The following is a 20,437-nucleotide window of genomic DNA, read 5'->3' as shown; positions in this document are numbered from 1 at the left end:
AACAGTATATGTTATAATAGACATGTTTACAATTTCCTCAGTCGTTTTCTAATCAAAGTTAGGGTCCTCTTGCAAAAATACTCATCTTCCTTGGAGGCAACCTTATGGTGCGTTAACCCTAGCTTCTCCCAGGTGCCACTCAATGCCCTCATAGTTCTTGGCTTGCCAGCATATGGTTTGAAGCTGGGTTCATACTTGGGCAAAAGTTAGACTCTATCTATCTAACTAATGTCTGTTCACTTCATTAGAGCTAAGTGCATGGCTATTCATGTCACAGAGAAGATAAAAGATACTTTTATTCTTTGATCTCAATATGTCCTTGAGATTTTTCAAATAGTTAAAGTTTCAAACCACTTTTGACTTTAACTAGTACCTGCTAGGAATGCGTCCCAAGGACCATCAAATGAAGTACCAAAGAAGTAATCATTCATTATTGAATTATTGTTTTTTAAAATGAATCAATGACAGAATGACAAATAAAGCATGGCAATGATTTAGTGTCATTGATTATATTATCTATATTATTTCACCCTGTTAAAAACCTCAAAATGAGGTGTATTAATTTTGTAGCTTTGATTCAAACCAAATTCTATTTACATATTATTATGTTTACACTGGAAAATAAGTGTGAGGAGGTTTGCTAGCAATAGGACATTTTCATATTTACAATAAGTGCTGGAAATAGGAAGCTCAACCAGCAAGAAATCAAGATGTTTCCATCATTTGTTGAACAGTGGGTTGCTTTTGTTTGTCTGTGCCTTATTTTGAGGATGAAGTAGAGAATATGGTGTCTGAAGATATTGAATAAACATACTAAAGCAATTCGGTGGGTTTGGTGAGTTGGCAATAAATAATATTCTTTTAATTTTGCTCAGGATGAGAAATGACCTGGCTCAAAATATTGCTTAGGTAGATCAAGAAATTTTCATATTTCAAAGTCTACTTTTCATGTCACTTTCCCCCCAACATTTGCTTATAATTATACTTCCAGGCCACGTTTTTATATTTGTCACCTGTGGTCATTTTCATAAGTACTATCAGTATAAAATTTGTTTCAGATACTATGTTTCTAATTGAAGGATATATTTGATAAACTACAGATCTTCTTAAAATGATTTTCTTTTCCTCAATCAAATGTTTATTTTGCAGGGAATATACATGGTTAATCAGAACGGTAATTCAGAGTAAATGTGACTTTGAAGCTGCTGCTAGGCTAGTTGTAGTGATTTAATGAAAACTGGATAGTCAAACAAGATGACCTTTATTTATGGTTTTTAAATACATATCAGAGGAGACCAAAGACACCCCACTGTCACTCTTATATTTTGTCAAGACTGCCTCAATCAGATATAATGCTCCTCATAATATGAAACATTGGTTGAGAGCAGTTTGAAAATTAAGATAGATGATAGATATAGAGAGATGATAGATGGATAGAAAGGAAGAAGGGATGAAAGAATGAAAGAAAGGAAAGAAGGAAGGAAGGAAGAAAAAGAAAGAGAGAAAGAAAGAAAGAAAGAAAGAAAGAAAGAAAGAAAGAAAGAAAGAAAGAAAGAAAGAAAGAAAGAAAGAAAAGAAAGGGGAATAGATAGATATCCTGTATTCCAAAGGGTTTACAGTCTACTTAGGAAAGTAGATCACATCTTGAAAGGTAAATAATAGTAATACTAGGTGACCTAGCCTGAGTGTCCAGTGAGTGACCAAGGTAGAAAGTAATATGGGCTAGGCTAATCCATTGAAATCTGAAGTGGCTAAGGGGCGGAATTTAAACTGAACATTTTCATCAGAGTAGTATTTGGAAGAGAATATAGGAAGGAAACTGAGAAGCAGAAATTCCCCTGCTATAATTAGGAGTTGTTGCACAATAAAAATAAAATATTTAAGTTCTAATTATAGGAATGGATAATTCCCCTTTAAGAAAAGCTGTGAAAAAATGTATAGAAGCCATATAAACATTACTTCTGCATAGACTGAAGATTATGTTAAAGAAACAGCTCTTCACCTGGATTTGGTAGATCTTCAGTCCTCCAACTTTTTCCATAAGCTACTAACTTTTTTTGATTTTTCTTTGTATTTCTGCTTTTTAGTTTGCCTACTCTTGCTAAAAGAGCAATACTGAATTAGTCCTGTTATATTAATGAAGTAAAAAGAAGATATATAGTGCTGTCCCTTATGAAGCAGAATAGTTTCCTCATAAGATTTTTAATTGCTGTTAGCAAAAATATATCTTTAGGTGCAAATGTAGTTATATTTAAATCAAAACAAAATCACAGACAACATAGAATATGAGCTGAAATTAGTGTTTTTCTACAAGCGGAAAAACACTTATGGATGAATCTGTGCAGAAAAATGGAATGTGCAGTATAGTGTTTTAGGAAGGAAGATTAAACTTTAGAAACAGGCTATTTTCTGGGTGGGAAAAAGCAATAAGACCAATCCCTTGGGACAGATGTTGAAAGATGCATATAGTTCAGTATTATTCCATGCTTCTGGGCAACCAATTAGAAAAGTTATTACTTATCATATAATAGCTAATACAGATGAATATCTACCCCCATCAGCATAAATACTATAAATTTCACTTACATTGTTGCCTCCACTGAAAAGAATCTTTCCAAAGTGTAAAACGGTAAATAAACAACCAAAAAATCTTACAATGCGTTGCCATGATGGTTTTTGAATGACCCAAGTTTGTACAAACCTGTTACTTCTCTTATTTGTATCAAATAACAAATATGAGTGATTATTTATCTGCAAGTATTAGCCACCCCTGAATAGAGCTTGTTAATCATGATCACTTTAAATTATTGCACTTAATCATGGGAAGCACCATTTTTTGCACAACTTTCCTAAAAATCGAGGTTACTCTTTTATCAATGCTCTGTTTTCAGTGTTGAATGATTACTAGACATTAACTAAATATCCTTGCCCTCTATCCATTTCCTTTTGTAGATTTCTACTTACCGTTTTATTATTTTTCCAATGGTGTGAGTTGAGCCTGCCTTTAAGAGAGAGATATTTTCCTCTTTCAAAACAAAATGTATCTTTTACCCTTCAAAATCAGAAAGGCCACCTGCCCTATTTATTTCATTAAACTTCTATTTTCTGCCATTTTCCAGTTGTTTTTTGCTACTGAAAATAAATACTGGCATACTTTGGAGCATTTGGAAAGAGCTCTGTTCTCTCATCATGTAACCTTTAATTATGAAATTTTGGGTTCCTGGAAAGCATTAACGAACCCTCTCTTTTCTTAGGTTCTCCATATAGAGACAAAATCACCATAGCAATTCTTCAGCTGCAAGAGGAAGGCAAGCTGCACATGATGAAGGAGAAGTGGTGGAGGGGCAATGGGTGTCCAGAGGAGGAGAGCAAAGAGGCCAGTGCCCTGGGGGTTCAAAATATTGGTGGCATCTTCATTGTTCTTGCAGCCGGCTTGGTGCTCTCAGTTTTTGTGGCAGTGGGAGAGTTTTTGTACAAATCCAAAAAAAACGCTCAATTGGAAAAGGTAAATGTCACTTTTTTACAACTTAAAACAATCTTTCTTATAATAAAACGAACTTTTTAATCTTTCCAACCAAGGGAAATACTTAGAACTGTGTTAATGGTCTTCTGCCACTCATTATATAACAAAGGTTCATAGAACTCAGGATCACCTTCGTAATTTTTAATTAAAATGTAATATTTTAAATTGAAGCCAACTTCAGGACCAGTAACTATTTTTCGTCTTACTGAAGTCTGAAAATGGAGAAATTTTGCTGCTCGAAGTTCACTGTGGTTAGTTTATTAAGGGAATATAATTAATGAAGGAAGCAAAACTCAGAAACTGTGATATAAAGAAAAAATTTCTCTGCAGATAAAAAGTTCTTTAAGATACGATACTCATTAACAGTTTCAAGTTAGAGAGTAAATGAAATTTTTATTTGAAGATTTTTGGTCCAATAATTTTTAATTTGGAAAAATCTGTATGTGCATTGTGGAAATTTTAATTAATTTTCTACATTAATGAATATGTGAGACTATTGTGGTTTCTTCTTTGCCACTTAATGTTATTCTTAATGCATCCTGTATTGCCTTGCACCTGAGTCTTTGGAAGAATATATATAAATCTCAAAAATATTGAGACTATTGCAATTTTTCTTAGTATTTTAATATATTTAGTCTTTTGTATAAATGACTTTATATTCTATTCTTAAAAAAGGTTGTGAACCTGCTTCAGATTATATATTTCTAGTGCTATAATTCCCTTAGTTCTATCAATACAAAGATGAATATTTATAGATAAATCTTTCAGATGATACATGATACTTTTTAATATAACTTTATGACTCTGGACGTAAAATGCTGCTTTAGCATTTTTAAGCCTTCTGGAACTTTACTTAGTCTTTTAGAATTTAATCATCTTTTGTTTTTAATTAAAAATGTTTTTTAGAACTTAAATTTTAGACCCTGCATCAGAGTGAGATTATATTCTGTTAAATAATTGAAAGGTTTATGAACTTTTATTGGTAAATATAAAGAGTAGAAATATGATATATTCCTTCATCTTTAATAATTTATGATATAATTAATTATCCTTTCTGAAATCAAGGATACAACATTCCTACATTTTTACTTGACTACAGGACTTAATTCCTAGAAATAATGTTTTTATAAATGACTATTTTGATAGCCCCATTCTGTCTATAAGTAAAATAACCAATTCAAAGGTTTGAAAAATTTGGACAGTTATATGATTTATTTTCCCACAATATTCAGGATGGCTATATCTGCTGACTTGCTAAATCAAATATCTTTTGCACTGGTGCGACTGAAAATTAAGTCTAAGTACACTTTTTATGTTATGACCCTTATTACAATGTCAAAATGAGTTTTGGAATCAAATCCAAAGAACTAATCAGAGATGAAAATTATTAACTCTTCAATTTTTATTTTTACTATAATTTATCAAGAAGTGTGATATTTGGTAAGTTAATGCTTAAAATGAGTCCAAAAATAATAGAAGAAATTTAGGTTGTCTAGTTAGAACCTCAAATCATCCATATGTAGTGGTTTTCTTTCACTTACAGCTCAGTATTGAAATAAAACACATACATTAATCTCTTGACAACATTATGCAGTCTGTCGCCCTTTTCTCTCTGTATCCTGTTCATATGATTTACCTGGGCCATGTCTCTACGCACAATTATTTTATAAGCATTCTGGTTTTTTTTAAAGGACGGGAATTTACTTTTGAAAAATCACCTTTACTTTTATTATAAATAACTAGTTTAGCTGAATTTTTCACACATCGACCAGCTAGCTCTCAATATCTATGGACTTCTATGACCTTCTAAAACATTAGAAAAAGGAAGTCAATGTACCTTTTGGTGCTGAAACAGATAAACTGTTATATTGGAAAGAAACAACTGTGTTGATATGACATGAGCATTCTTAGTCACATTCGCCGATGTTGTCACACTGTCTCCACAAAGCTTCCATAATGAAATTCAGATTCTCTAGCTAAGCAGAGGAGGCACTTCAGGATCTATCTCTGTCCACCACTGTAGTTTTATCTTCTGCTTCTCCCCAGTTTGCACCTGTACTCTAACCACAATAAATTACTTCCAATTTTCCAAGGTCAGCCAGCTTTTTAAAATCCTCTTCCCATTTGACCTGAGCAACCTCTGTCCATTTTTCTACCTGGCAAACTCCCACTAGTCATTTTAGATTAGGCATTCAAGACTAGGCATCAACTTGCCAAGAAAGCTTTACCTAATCAATAGGTATGATGAATCTGGATACGGGGCACGCTATTTCCACAAGGTGGTGTTAGGTTTTTATTTTCTATTCCAATGAAAAATATATGACCTGACCTGTATATCTCATTTTTGTTAGACTTAGCTGATTTCAGAAACTATCATCATTCCAAAAACATTTGCTCCCCCTTTGAGAAAGTTGGGAATGTGTCTTGTCCATTTCAAACAACATCCATCCTTTTCTCTGGAAGCATTTGCACATCTCCATTCTCCCTTAGCACACTCTTTTATTCATATTTGTTGATTTCCTTTTTAAATTTAATTTCTTTTTAATTATTTTTATTTTTTAAAAAATTGTATTGGAGTATAGTTGATTTACAATGTTCTATTAGTTTCAGGTGTACGGCAAAGTGAATCAGTTATACATATACATATGTCCACTCTTTTTTAGATCTTTTCCCATATAGGCCATTACAGAGTATTGAGTAGAGTTCCCTGTGCTATACAGTAGGTCCTTATTAGTTATCCATTTTATATATAGTAGTGTGTATATGTCAATCCCAGTCTCCCAATTTATCCCTCCCCCTCCTTACCCCTGGTAACCATAAGTTTGTTTTCTACATCAGTAACTCTATTTCTGTTTTGTAGATAAGTTCATTTGTGTGTGGGTGCCTCTCTCCCTATTAGACTCTTACTTCCTTTAAGAAAGTAATTTTGACTTGTATCGCCAAGGTCTCAGACAGTGTCTGTTGGCATAAGATCTTTCTTTCCTTCTTTCTTCCTTTCACCCTCGTCCCCTCCCTCCCTCTTTCTTTCCCTTTCTTTCTTTCTTTCCTTCCTTCTTTCTTTTGTTCTATCCTTCCTTCCTTCTTTCTTTCGTTCTTTCCTTCCTTCCTTCTTTCTTCTTCCTTCCTTCCTTCCTTCCTTCCTTTCTTTCTTTCTTTCTTTCTTTCTTTCTTTCTTTCTTTCTTTTCTTTCTTTCTTTCTTTCCCTTCCTCCCTTCCTTCCTTTTCTCTCTTTTTCTCTCTCTCTCTATCTATTAAATAATGAAGTTGATTCCAGTAACTTATTTAGAAAAGTCTATCATAAAGAATCAAAGAGAACTATTTTTCCGTACAATTCAAAAGAACTATGTTTATAAAGTAAATAATAATGGGTTTATTAGAAATGATCCATTTTATTTATTGTGATAAATTAGGTTCTTGGGCTCAATTCTCTTTCATTTTTCCTGAGAAAAAGATTTTATTTTGTTGGGCTATATGGTTTGTTTAATACCTTACTTAATTTATTAAAATTACCTGTGAAATATTCCTAGATTTTATTATAAGATCTGCATGAAAACATACAGAAATTCACAGCTTATACTTATAATTGTGTCTTTAACTGAAATTTTTTAGATTTTAAAAACAAAGTAAACATTTCTAAAATTATTCATTTACTCAACAATTATTTATTGAGAACCAAACATGAAATGAATTGTATTTACGCGTTGGAGGTAAGCAGGATTTATTATTCACGATTCCAGCCCCAAAATACTTTATCATCTCTTTTCCATTCTCTTTCTCCATTTTCTTTTTTCTTTCTTTAATTTATAATATTCTAGTATTTTGTAAAAGAGCAAATTAAATTTTCTATTTTTATCTGAATAGGCAGGCAGATAAAATATACACACAGTCTAGTTGAAAATGAGGTTTTTGTTTAAAATTTATGAATAACTAATATATTACCATGTCAAGTCTTACCTCCAATGATGATGATGATGATAAAATTAGTGATAATTATTATTATTATTTAAAGATGAAAATAAAATGTCTCATAGCACATATTTTGTAAGATATTAATGGAACAAATAGGTCTTAATGACTATAATGTTGTTATATTTCCAAGTTTTTTGATAACTAAGAGTAGTATAAGAATGTAATATTTTTAAATGAGGGTAGGTTAAAACTGAAAACAGAAGATAATGCTGAAATACGTAGACCTTATAAAAATCCCAAAATTGTAAATTGCATTACTTTCCAATAACCACAAGATGGTGTATTACAATTTTTAAAATACTTAATGGTTTTAATTTTGATGCAAATATTAATGCATCAAGGATATATTGCTTTTCATTTATTCAGACTTGTAAACTAAATAGGTATTTATTTTTTGATAGTTTTCACAGTATAACCTGACCATTTGGAAAGATACTCAAAATGCTTTTCTTTTCTGAATGTATCTGAAAAAGTATCCAACAAACATGTGCATTTTCTAATTGATTTTCTTTTTGCCTTAACTTTTCCCTGGTTTTAAAAATATTACTACTTAAGGTTTATTCAGTAAGCAATCCAAGAAACTGCTGTACATTTTAGGCAATTAGAGCATTTCAGGTTACATGGATTTGTTTGAAAGGTCCTGTGTTCACCTTCTAAATCTTACTTATAACTGAAAAAAAGCTGCTTAATATATAGAATTTTATTTTCTCTGGAAATATATCATCTTTATGATTATACATTGGTTTTGTATGCATGAGTTATAAATGATTGTAATAATCTTAATTTTTATAAAAATATTTTATGACATAATTATGGTTTATTAATTTTTTGGAATTATTCATCATTTCTTACATATTTGAATATGTCTTCTTTTAAAAGGTATAAATAATTCTGCCCTCTTGATTTCCAGCAAAAGTAGCAATATAATTTACATAGTTGGATCTTTTGTTTTTATCTGATATGTATATAGAAATACTTTCTTTTCCATGTAATTGAAAATGAATTTGCCTGTACAAATTGTTTCTTATTGAACATCAGGTTGAACATGAATCTTTGAGTTTCTTGATATGAAAAACTTAATGACAAAATATTCCCTTTCTTATTACTTAAGTGTAAACAAAATGTAGTAAATATGTCTGAGAAATAAAAATATAAAAATTATTGCTCAGATATTGAATTTCTAAGCTATGTGTCCTGTCTTGGATACATATTTTTTGTTCTAACCTCCCTCTAAGATGATTGAAGTACATTTTAAGAACTACTTAGTATGGCTGTTTTTCAGGATATAGTTCATTGTAGTCTACATAGTTGTTTGTATTATAGAACACTGGTGAATCTTATCGAAGATAATCTCTAAATAATACAATAACTTCCCATCACTGAAAACTAAAAAAAAAATTTGAGGACACATAGAATATTCTTCAGTGTACAGTTGAATAACAAATGTAAAAGGCAGTTGTAACTCACAGTAGAGGAACAAATAAATGAAACAATGCAATCTGAGGAATAAGAAGAAAATCAGAGTGGCTTAGTTTAAACCTGCAAGACTTACTTCACCCTGTATGACAGACTCTAGGTCCATCCACCTCACTACAAATAACTCAATTTCGTTTCTTTTTATGGCTGAGTAATATTCCACTGTATATATGTGCCACATCTTCTTTATCCGTTCATTTGTCGATGGACACTTATATATGGACTCTAAAAAAAAAAAAAAGGTTCTGATGAATGTAGGAGCAGGACAGGAATAAAGACGCAGACGTAGAGAATGGACTTGAGGACATGGGGAGGGGGAAGGGTAAGCTGGGACGAAGTGAGAGAGTGATATGGACACATATACACTACCAAATGTAAAATAGATAGCTAGTGGGAAGCAGCCACATAGCACAGGGAGATCAGCTCGGTGCTTTGTGACCACTTAGAGGGGTGGGATAGGGAGGGTGGGAGGGAGATGCAAGAGGGATGGGATATGGGGATATATGTATACGTATAGCTGATTCACTTTGTTATAAAGCAGAAACTAACACACCATTGTAAAGCAATTATATTCCAATAAAGGTGTTAAAAAAAAAAACAAACCTGCAAGACTAGAGATTCTGGGTGAAAGGTTATTCACAAGGAAAACCCTTTTCAAAGCTGGCTGAATCTGTATTTCCTGGAACCAGAAGAATGAAAAGAAGTTGTTCACAGATCCTTATGCAGAAATTGCTTCCAGAATGCTGAAGAATTAGTTCTAACAGGAGTAATGCTTTGTAAAAGAAATCATTTATTGGATAAGATATAGGAATGCAAACATTGTCATAAATCATCAGTAAAGATTTTATTCCAATATTTACATTTTCCAAATAATGCCTATTTACAAACCACAGTATATTTGTGCTTTTCATATATGGGATTTTAATTTAATATATGGAATTTTAATTTAATGTATGGAATTTTAACTGCATTTAGCTGTTCAGAAGTTAAAGTTCTGAGTACATTTTTAATATAATAAAATTTAGCTATGAAGCATGCCAATATTTAGAAGTTAAAAGTTGCAAATAAACTTTGGAAAAATAGTGCATTTTGTATTGTTTTTATGTTACTGCCTTTCTCTGAGAGCAGAGTATCTCTCAACGTCCACTAATAACCTACATAGGGACTAACTGGATGGGTCTTAAAAATGATTTTACATATAAATATAAAATCATACTTCAAAATGAGATGCTACTCTTCATTTTACTCACTAAGTAGTTGCAAGTAGTTGCAAATCAGCAAAAGGATTTTTAAGTCATTCATTTATGATAACTCATCCTCTTTTTATGCCCATAAATAATGTTTTAAAATAAGATTGTAGCTGATTTTCATAACTGGCTTTAGAATTTTTAAAGTGTAATATCTCATTTGAGCACGAAGTTACTCTGAGAACTATGCAAAGATTATTATCCATATTGTGCAGATGAGGATAAGTATCTCAAGGGTCAAGTGTGTTTCCCAAGGTCAAAGATGCCTAGACTAACTCTATTTACACTATATCACACTACACAAAGTGGAGGTAGAATATTTAACTATTTTTCTTGACAGTTTTTCTCTCTGATGTTGTGTTGACAAAATGTGTGCAGTAGGAGTTTGAATTAGATAAACAGATTATGGGCTTTGATCATGAGCCCTGTATAGTCATTTCACTTTCCTGGACGTTAAGCATGAGTTTTGAAATAAAAAAGACTTGGGATCATTCTTCAAGTATGTTCAACCTTGGATAAAATTACTTAACTTTTTCTATAAATCTTTTAAAATAAATAAATGAATGGGTTACAAATACACCATAAATGAAAATGTTTTTGAAATTAATATAGTTTATATACATAGTTTTTTTGCATGTGTCTGGCATATAATAAGCAGTTGTTGTTATAATATAATTATTATTTTTATTTATAAAGCTGTTACATTTTAACTGCTGTACCTTAAAGGAAAGAGAGTTCTCCTGGAATTAAGCATTAGTTATTTGGATGTTATATACTTTTTGTTGAAAAATTGTTATTATTATGACTGCTAGCAAGAATATGATTAACACTGCTTTTTCTTAAAATTGATTTCACAGCTGTATCAACTAAAGTGGTGTTGATACTTGTCAGACCTTATATATTGATATTTCTGGCTCAAGTAGGGAAAGTGTGAAAATGTGTAATGATGCCCCGTTTTTCTCTGTCTTATTGTATTTGCAAAATGCAATATAACGATATTCAGTAACTGTTTCTGTAAGAATTAAGGTTTCTGAGAATATTTTAATCTTTGGTTATGTTTATCATTGTAAAATAATCCAGGCTAAAGAGTAGGATGCTTTGTCATTTTATCTATTGAGAAAAAAATAATTTAGCCCCATAATTTTTTTTCTGTCTGATTTATTATTTAGTGTTCAAAAAATTACCATTTATTAAGAGCAGAGTCCAGGTAGAAGGCTCAGCTGAAATTCAAATCACTGTTAATGAGGCAGGCTAATATAATAACACACTTACAGAACGGAAGTCAAGAGAATAGTGTTCCTCTTTCAGCTCGGTTACCAGTTATATGCATGCCTGTCTGACTGCACAGCTTATCTAAGTAATATACGTTTTTTAAAAAGAGAGCTGCTCTAAAACTGAATGTCAAGATCAAAGTTGCTATATAAATATATTTTTGACATGAGTGTCTTAACTAGTCATTTTTCATCTCTCATTGCTTCACTGTTACATTCATATAGCCTTAGGTAAATTCATACTTCTGATGTATAGCATTAGCTATTTGATATTTTTAAAAGACTGCCAATTAAAGAGTACAAATCAAAAGGAACGGGCCATGTTAAATGACATTTATCTTCCTCATTCAATGCACCAACATTTATATAAAATATTGCATATTATATCCAATATACTTTTTATTTCCTTTTAGTTATTATTTAGTTAATTTAATTATTATCTAATGTGGAATAATTTTCTGCAGGGATTAATTACAGTGACTGTTTGGACTTGTCTCTACTACATGTGATCTGGAATTCTTGGTCAAATGGCCTACAGCATCAGAAATTAATTAGAAAATGTCTGAGAATGAACGAGGTATCCGTAATCAGTTAAATAATTTAAATGACAAACAAAACAAAACAGTTTGGTTGATATACGCTAGTACATATTAGGACATTGCACCACAAAATCTGTTAGAAGCAGCTTAAAGATGTTTTAATAGGGCTTCAAATAGAAACTGTATGCAAAAATGGTTGGAAATTATTCTGAATGATTATTGGAATATCATTTAGTTAATTTTATACCATCAAAGAATAGGACAGCAAGATGTATAAAATAGTTTCCTCCTTAAAAAATATATACTAAATAGAGACCTGATAGTAGCATGTAATATTTATGATTATTTCTCTTTCAATTGATAAATGACTATATATTCAACATGAAAGTGATGAGCTTCAAAGTTAAAAAAATTAAACTGGTTATTTTTCATCAGTGGCTGTTTTTTTAAAGACAGACATTGCTAAATATAAAGGTTTTAACTTAAAAATGAAATTTAAATATATCAGTGTTCAATATGGAGCATGTTTACAACTAGATTTCTAATATTAAAAAAATGTATGTACTTCTCAAAGTGCTGTCACATCATGTTATCATATAAACATATCTATAAATTAGAAAGTTAAGCTATTAAGAATAAATTATTCTATTACACCAAGAATGATATTCTTGAGAACATTTATCTGCAGACTATTTATGTGTTGTCTTATACTTAAAATTAAAAAAGAAAATAGCTTGTTTAAAAGGCAATGTATATATAGCCAAATTCATATTTTTAAGGTTTCCAGACCTTCATTGTTTCAATTAGAGATGTGTAAATACAGGTTGCCTCATTAAACATAGTGAATTTTCTAATGAGTTTAATAATTTAAATGCAATTATACATGCTAACAGCTCAAAGATTTAAATTTTCATTTTCAGGAATCTTCTATTTGGTTAGTGCCACCCTACCATCCAGACACTGTTTAGTAAACTTTTGAAACTTACTAAAAGAGGTTTTTAATCATGGTTAGTATCTTTGCACCTTTCTTTTTTCTTTTTGTAGTCTGTTATATTGTGCAGAAACATTTTTGTTGTTGTTTTCACCCTAAGAAACTTTATTTAATGACACAATTCATGTGTTTCTATCTCTAAGAAGTAATTTGAAAAGCATGGTAGTTTTCTTTCTCTCCCTCCCTCCCTTCCTTCCTTCCTCTCTCTCTTTCATTCTTTCTTCTTCCCCTTCTCCCTCCTCCTCGTCTCTTTTCTTCTTCATTATAACCCAGGAAATTTCCTGTCAAGCGCATTTGGGTTTTTTAAAACCTTATTTCATAGTTCAGTAAAAAAGATGTTTTAAAAATTCTGATCATGATATGAAGTAGGAAAGATAATTTGTCTCTATCAAATGACAACAAGTTAGAACTTTAAAAATCAGAAGTGGTAATTTTTTGGCAACATACAACACAGGGAAACAACTATATTTCACAATCATCTCTACAGTTTCAACTTTAGATTCTTACATAGATCAAGATATGGAGTTTACATTCTAAAGCTTTAAAAAGAGAAAAGAATATGTATTTGCCCTAATGCCACAAGTGAACTGTACTTTATGGTATCATTAAATTTTTAAAATTTGTCTTGTTGATTCCAAACTCTTGCTCAAATCTAAAGGTTTTCATAGTTTTGTGAAGGATTAGAAATATTATACGTGAGAAAAAAACCTATTGTCTTATGGTGACTTTATTAGAACCTAAGATAAAACTATTTTTTAGGTAAACTTACATTGATAGATCAAAAAAGAACTGGCAAAATTCAGCTTATTCAGAGAAAAAATTAACAAAAGTCATAAATGACATCATATAATCAAGGCTACTGATTGCTTAAAGGTTTCTTGATTAAAATTTTCACTTTCTAATGGCTTTGTAAAATAGAGAAAGCCTAAAATAGTAATGATGGGGTTACATGTTTATAATTTTCAGAGCTTCTAAATTTGTAAATATAATTTACTTAAGATAACTTTAAATTATAAAAGATAAAAGTATTGTGATCTTTGGGGCAGGGATTTTACCTATGTTTTATGTTAATCAGCATTATAAAATTTATATTACATAAAATTGCTTAAAAGAGTTTAAATGTCTTTATTTGTAGTCTGAAGTTAAGTATAGGCTATTAATACAGTTTACTTTTTAACTTACTGGAAATAAAATTGAGTCATTTCATAGCTGAATGGGTATGTATATTTATAAGATTTTTTTTTTCTAAGAAAATCAGTTGTTTACATCACTGTCTTACTATGGACAAAACAATATTTCTATTCTATAACTTTTTTAAATTGGTATAATCAAAATGTCTAAAAATTCAGCTTGCCAAAGACAGTGTTATAAATTATTTAACATTTAGAAAATTTATTTGTTTTAAATGAAGGCTTATTTCAAACAATTCAGCATTAGCCACATCCTATAACATTTTAAAGTGTCGATGGCATCAAGTTCTGACCTTGTTACATTATCTAATCAATTCTTCTGTTAAATGTTTCAACAGAGAACCAAGACTAAGTTACCTCAAGACTATGTATTCCTCCCTCTTTTGGAGTCAGATTTTTCCATTTCTACAGTGTTGTCATCATCACCATCTTCATCATCATTTTCATCATGTTCTTAATAAGTACATCTAATAGTAGGTATTAAGCAACAAGAAACACTGTGTCCCTATACTGGCTGTCAGGTGTCATATAGATCCTTTAATAGAAATAGAATTCATGAATTTTGGAACTGTATTATTTAACACATAATAAATAAGACATAGAAATAACTCCATAGTTAATGGGGAATTCATGTGTAGCACATAATCATCTCCCATTACAAGTACTAATAAATTAATATTTTTACTAATTTAATGTTATTAAAGTTTTATCTGATTAATTAGATCACTTGTACACAACGCATTTTACTAAGCTTCTGAAAAAAATCTTTTTTAAGCTTTTTTTAAGCAATTGAATTAGAAACATTGTTAAAAAAATAATTAAAATGTTAGGGTCATGTATGGCTATTGTAAATTCAGTCAACATTTAAAGAATATGTGTGTACAAGTCAGTGCCATGAGCACTTAATCTCTGCTCTTTACAATTCAGTGAGAGGGATGCATACACCTAGAGGCCAGACAGAGAAACATGATAATGAGTGAAAAATACTGAATTGAGTGAAAATAATGAGTCTGGTCAATTGGAAAGTGATTCCTGAATAAGTTAAAATTTGAGTCATGTCCAGAGGCAAGGGATAAAGCTGGATTGATGTGAAAGATGAAGGAACTCTGCTGGGTAACAGAGCAAGGAGAAGCAAAGTAGAAAAAACTTGGAGGTCCAAAGAGAAGGATGTGTGTAGAGAAAAAAGGAAAAGGTTGGGGGGAGAGATGAGGTAGAGCTGACTCAGAGAGGTCATGATGGAAAAAAGGAGAATTGGATTTCACCTGTTTCTTGGACAAAATAATACTATTAATAACCGGTGTTTAAAACAGTAGATTATCTGATAATTGCGAGCTTTTTGAGAATGGCCTAGACATAGAGTTGGGAAGATCACTAAGGAAACTGTTCAGGAATCCATAACAGAAAAATGAGAATGTAGCCAGGAATGTACAGGAAGTTATTAGGGCAGGGTCAAAAATCACAAAATTTGGTATCAGAATATCTTGCTGGAGGTGTAGGTGTGAGCTGCAGAAAGTGACTTATCCTTTCTCTGAATCCGTTTTCTCTGTTGTACAGATGCCCAACTTAATTCAGTATTAGTTTGTGTCACAGAGGTGATGTATACAAAGTATTTTTTAAAATATAAGGCACGTATATGGTATTAAATATTTTTATCCTGTATTATTTTGGAATTAGCCTAAGCTGATACACAACAAAGAAGCAATACCAAAAGCAAAAAAATAAGTCTTCACATGTATATTTAATTAGGTTTATTTCATTATGTTTTCATATCACTTTTTGGAATTTTGTAAATTTTTCATACTTGTCCACATTTTTAGTTGTTGTCCACATTTTTAGTTCTTGCACAGAAAGAGCCTAAGTCTTAGACCATCTGAATGTCAACAACAATGTGAAAATGGTTCATGGTTATATGTACCTAACACACGTATCTCAATTAGCTGGGGAGGGAGACTAACAAATTTTTGTTTCACGTTTTGACTCTGTAGTAGGAATTTGAGGAGTGTGTAATAATGAGCCCCAGATATACAGAATTTCTGGCAAATCTATTGCCAATAAAACAGGAATTAAAAAATAAATTACGTATAGGGTCATTTTTTTCTCCATGGAATAAATTATTTATCAGCTCTCAGTTATCAAGCTGATGGTGACAAAGAAGTTAATATGTGTGCATGGATTTTTAATGTGATACAATGTCATTTCATGATTAGCTCATATGTGTTTGTAATCATCATCGATAGTTTTATAGGCAGAATCACAAAACGATACAATGAATAGCAGAAATTATTTTCCATATTTTATGTCTAAATGTGTGAGTACTATTTTTGTTCTGTTATGAAATGCACGATGAAGAATCCACGTTTAAAGAAAATTTTCATATCTCATGTTGTGATCTAAAAACCAGTTCATTTTTTTCTAATTTCTTAAAATAGCAAAAATGGATTTCTGGTAACCGATTTGTGTATATGTGCTTATATTTAAATTTTAAGGTCGATTTATATCTTATAATGTTAATTTTATATCTGAAAATCTCATTCAACATATATGTAATGTATGCTTTCCTAGTTGGCAGCTCACTTCACTATCTGGTGGAGATTTTCTTTAAACTTTCCCACTTTGATAAAATATTTTAATTATCATGATTTGTATGTTAAAATTGTAATAATTTGTTATAATTTTCATAATGGAGTTTTTCAAAACTTCAAGGCTGCTATGTTGACAAGTCTTTGAGATGATTTTAATATTGTTTCAGGACCGTTGCCATTGATCTGTTTTGTAATATTTCGTTTTCTGTGTTATTCTGTAGAGGTCCTTCTGTAGTGCCATGGTAGAGGAATTGAGGATGTCCCTGAAGTGCCAGCGTCGGTTAAAACACAAGCCACAGGCCCCAGTTATCGTGAAAACAGAAGAAGTTATCAACATGCACACATTTAACGACAGAAGGTTGCCAGGTAAAGAAACCATGGCATAAAGCTGGGAGGCCAAACACCCAAGCACAAACTGTCGTCTGTTTTTCCAAACAATTTAGCGAGAATGTTTCCTGTGGAAATATGCAACCTGTGCAAAATAAAATGAGTTACCTCATGCCGCTGTGTCTATGAACTAGAGACTCTGTGATCTAAGCAGTTGCAATGATCAGACTTGAGTTACAGGCATCATGGAGAACCAAGTTACACGGGGTTAAACTGTTTATCATGGGTTCCTCCCTTCTTCTGAGTGAACGTTACATACGCATTTGTGGCTGGTTTCAAATGCAGTTCAGTAAGAAATTACAGGTTCCTTTTGAGGCCCAACTGTTGCCAGGAGATGGAGCATAATTGCCCCAAGGGTAACGAGGTAAAAAAATCATTAAGAATAAAAATACTTGGAATCAGCAAAAACTGTAGTGTTGCAAGAAACAATACAGTCTTCTGAACATCCAGATAAGAGGGTAGTGATGTTACTAGCCCCCAACTACTCAGTATAATGATCATCTGAATTGACAATACGTGTTTATAAGATGTGATAAAAATGTAATGCAAAACAAATCTGACTTTCATGGCAAGTGGAATATGAAGCAGATCTTCATCAGTGTTTTTCTTTCTTTTTCTTTCTTTTTGTTTTTTCGACAGTCTGTGTCACTGATTGAGATAGAAATGTCAGTTACCAAGGAAATAATGTTTTCTCTTATATTCACCATGGCAGGAGATTTAACATGTAACTCTATTAAATCCCTACCTATTCCCCAGACACCCTTTCCCCACTCCCACACCAAGAAAAAAAGCAACAGTTGGTTCAGAGATTCTGAATCACAAAGGATGATGTTTTGCAATCTTTGTCTTAAGTTGTAAAAGAGGGCTGAGTGTTGATAGTTCTGTGGAAGACTGAAACTTTCATTCTAACATTCAGATATGTTAATCCAAACCCTCCTTCCTGCTATAAATGAACTTGATGGAGCCTGGGCAGATCTCAGTGAAAGGATAAAGGGGACTGGTCATCTAAAGAAAAGTACGTGTGGTGAACTTTGACGTGGACTGCATTTATCAATACAGTCACAATGTTAAATGAACAAAATTCTTGAGCAGTTTTTTTCAAAAAAATGTTCAGGTTTATTTGTGGAAATGCAAGATTTCTATGAAAATAGTTTTTGTATGGAAATTTTTGTAATACTTTTTATCAACAAAATAAGAACATGCGTTCCTGTCAGGGGTGTGATGTCGAGCATGAATGGTAGTGCGTGTGCACCACCAACGTTTGGTGAAAACTATTTTTATCAAGAAAAAAAGGAATCATAGAAGAGAAATATTTTCAAGTTAGATAATATAAAAGCTAGGTGCACTACCACCACTGCTTACCATGCCACACCCCTGGTTTCCACGAGGCTGATAACATACTGTAACGAACAATTGTGTGTAAAATGGTAGAAGACACAGAACTCTTGACAACATTGTGATAACAGTTGAGTGCACACAGTTTGCTGTTTGAATCCAATGCACAAAATTTAAAAAAATCATTAAAATGATGTCCATTTTACTTTCATCTTTGACTTTCATTTTTCTCTTGTATGGGTAAAGGAATACACAATATGCTCCTTGCATGAAGGGAAGTATACTTCCTGAATCCTTCCAGGTCATCAAGGATGGCCACTTCCCAACTACCTGGAGAAAAGAAGAAAAAAGCTCAGGCCATGAGCTATTCAGATGTAAGAAAAGCTGGACTGGGATATAAAATGTAATCTTCAGGCTTAGGGCAGTTCAAATGAGAAAACTAGCAGTTCTAGAGGCTATAGTCATGATCTTACCTCTTCTGTGAGTGGATATTGACTATGTCAATAGGGTTGCGTAAGACTGTATAGTGATTGCTGATATTATATTTGAAGTTCAACTGATGTCCAATTTAAGAATTCATTGTGCATTGATAATATAATTCAATGAAGGGAGAGGAAAAGATAGGCTCAATATCAACAATAAGTTAAACAAAAAAACACAAAAAACTTCATTCTGTCCCAAAATTTAACTTTAGGGAGTTATATAATTCACTGCTACAAATCTCAGCATTGTTTTTTTTTTTTTTTTTTTTTTTTTAGTGGTAAATAACCTCAAATAACATAGCTTATAAAAATGTTTAGATTTTGGTCAATATTAAGCTTTTACTCAATCAGATTCTAATCAGATTTTAAAGCACTTCTAAATTCAGTTCTTCATTATATTAAACAACCTTAATAATAGGCAGAAAATGACAACTTTAATTATTTTTAAATAGTCAGGAAATAACTATTTAGATCTTTGGTATGATTTGATAGTAATTTTATTTAAGTATTAAGTTAACAAATTTCAAAAAGTATTTAAAAACCTGCTGTATTTTAACTCCAAAGGTAGTTTAGAACATATAAATGATGTGTAATATTTATCCATTTCCTAAAAGGTTCCTGCGTTATTGCCAAAACAGATACTGCCCTACTCATTGGGTGCTTATGCATATATGAAGTACTATTCTTAATTTTAATAAAATCTTGATTACTTTCAAAATAATTTCAACCAGTAAAAGAATGTCTCCTCTCTCTGGAAAGGCAATATATCGGAGTAAGATTATTCTCCAGTATCTAACACTCAAATTATAAAAAGAAGAGGAAGAGAATGCCTATTCTAGTCGACAAGGTAACCTGATGAGTCCAGGTAATCAGTGGAGACACATATACCACAAATAAATAACTCTAGCCAGTATGGAACACTGAGGGGGTATATTTACACATGCCACAATTAAATAACCCTAACCAGATGAAAGCATCAAGGATTTATATTCATTGTATTTCACAGCTAAGTAACCCTAACAACTATGAGAATACCAAGGAGATATATCCACACATTTACAAGAATAACCCTAACCATTATGGGAGCACCAAGGGGATAGATTCTATTTTACAAATATGTAAAATGGATAAGGATATTTTATTAATTAAAATCTTTCAAATATTTTGCAATTCAGTTACATATTTTTAAGAATAAGTTCCTTGTTATTACTGAATGAGTATATGTACTAAACACTAATGATTTTAAAGTATTTTAGCACAATGCTTTTTAATGTTTGTTTATTATGAAATTTGCGTATAGCAAATCGTATACAATGCATATGTACAAGAGAATCATGGCATCTGGCTGTAGTGTGCACCAAGAATTGTTTGTCACTGGGAGTGGGCTGTTCTATATATTCTGAAACTAGGCTTACTGTCACTCACCTCCAACTCTGAGGTGTAAA

The 20,437-nt window shown here is 31.6% G+C and overlaps 1 protein-coding gene across 6 annotated transcripts in view; it reads left to right on the top strand.

Annotated features, from left to right (window-relative positions):
• Positions 1-17,194, top strand: part of GRIK2 (glutamate ionotropic receptor kainate type subunit 2) — a 640,311-nt gene extending 623,117 nt beyond the window's left edge. For 2 of the 6 annotated variants that reach the window (XM_059942024.1, XM_059942025.1), the window contains 2 exons: positions 3,255-3,505; positions 17,010-17,194. In XM_059942024.1, the coding sequence (XP_059798007.1) occupies positions 3,255-3,505; positions 17,010-17,174 (416 nt within the window). In that variant the 3' untranslated portion in view covers positions 17,175-17,194. Of the gene's footprint in view, positions 1-3,254; positions 3,506-12,945; positions 12,994-14,544; positions 14,665-17,009 lie in introns of those variants that run through there. The other 4 variants (XM_059942026.1, XM_059942029.1, XM_059942030.1 and 1 more) reach the window with 2 other exon arrangements.
• The last annotated feature ends 3,243 nt before the right edge of the window (positions 17,195-20,437 follow it).

Source organism: Balaenoptera ricei, chromosome 12 (genome assembly GCF_028023285.1).
Source record: "Balaenoptera ricei isolate mBalRic1 chromosome 12, mBalRic1.hap2, whole genome shotgun sequence".
In the NCBI taxonomy this organism is placed as follows: Eukaryota; Metazoa; Chordata; class Mammalia; order Artiodactyla; family Balaenopteridae; genus Balaenoptera; species Balaenoptera ricei.
This window is presented reverse-complemented; position numbering and strand designations above follow the sequence as displayed.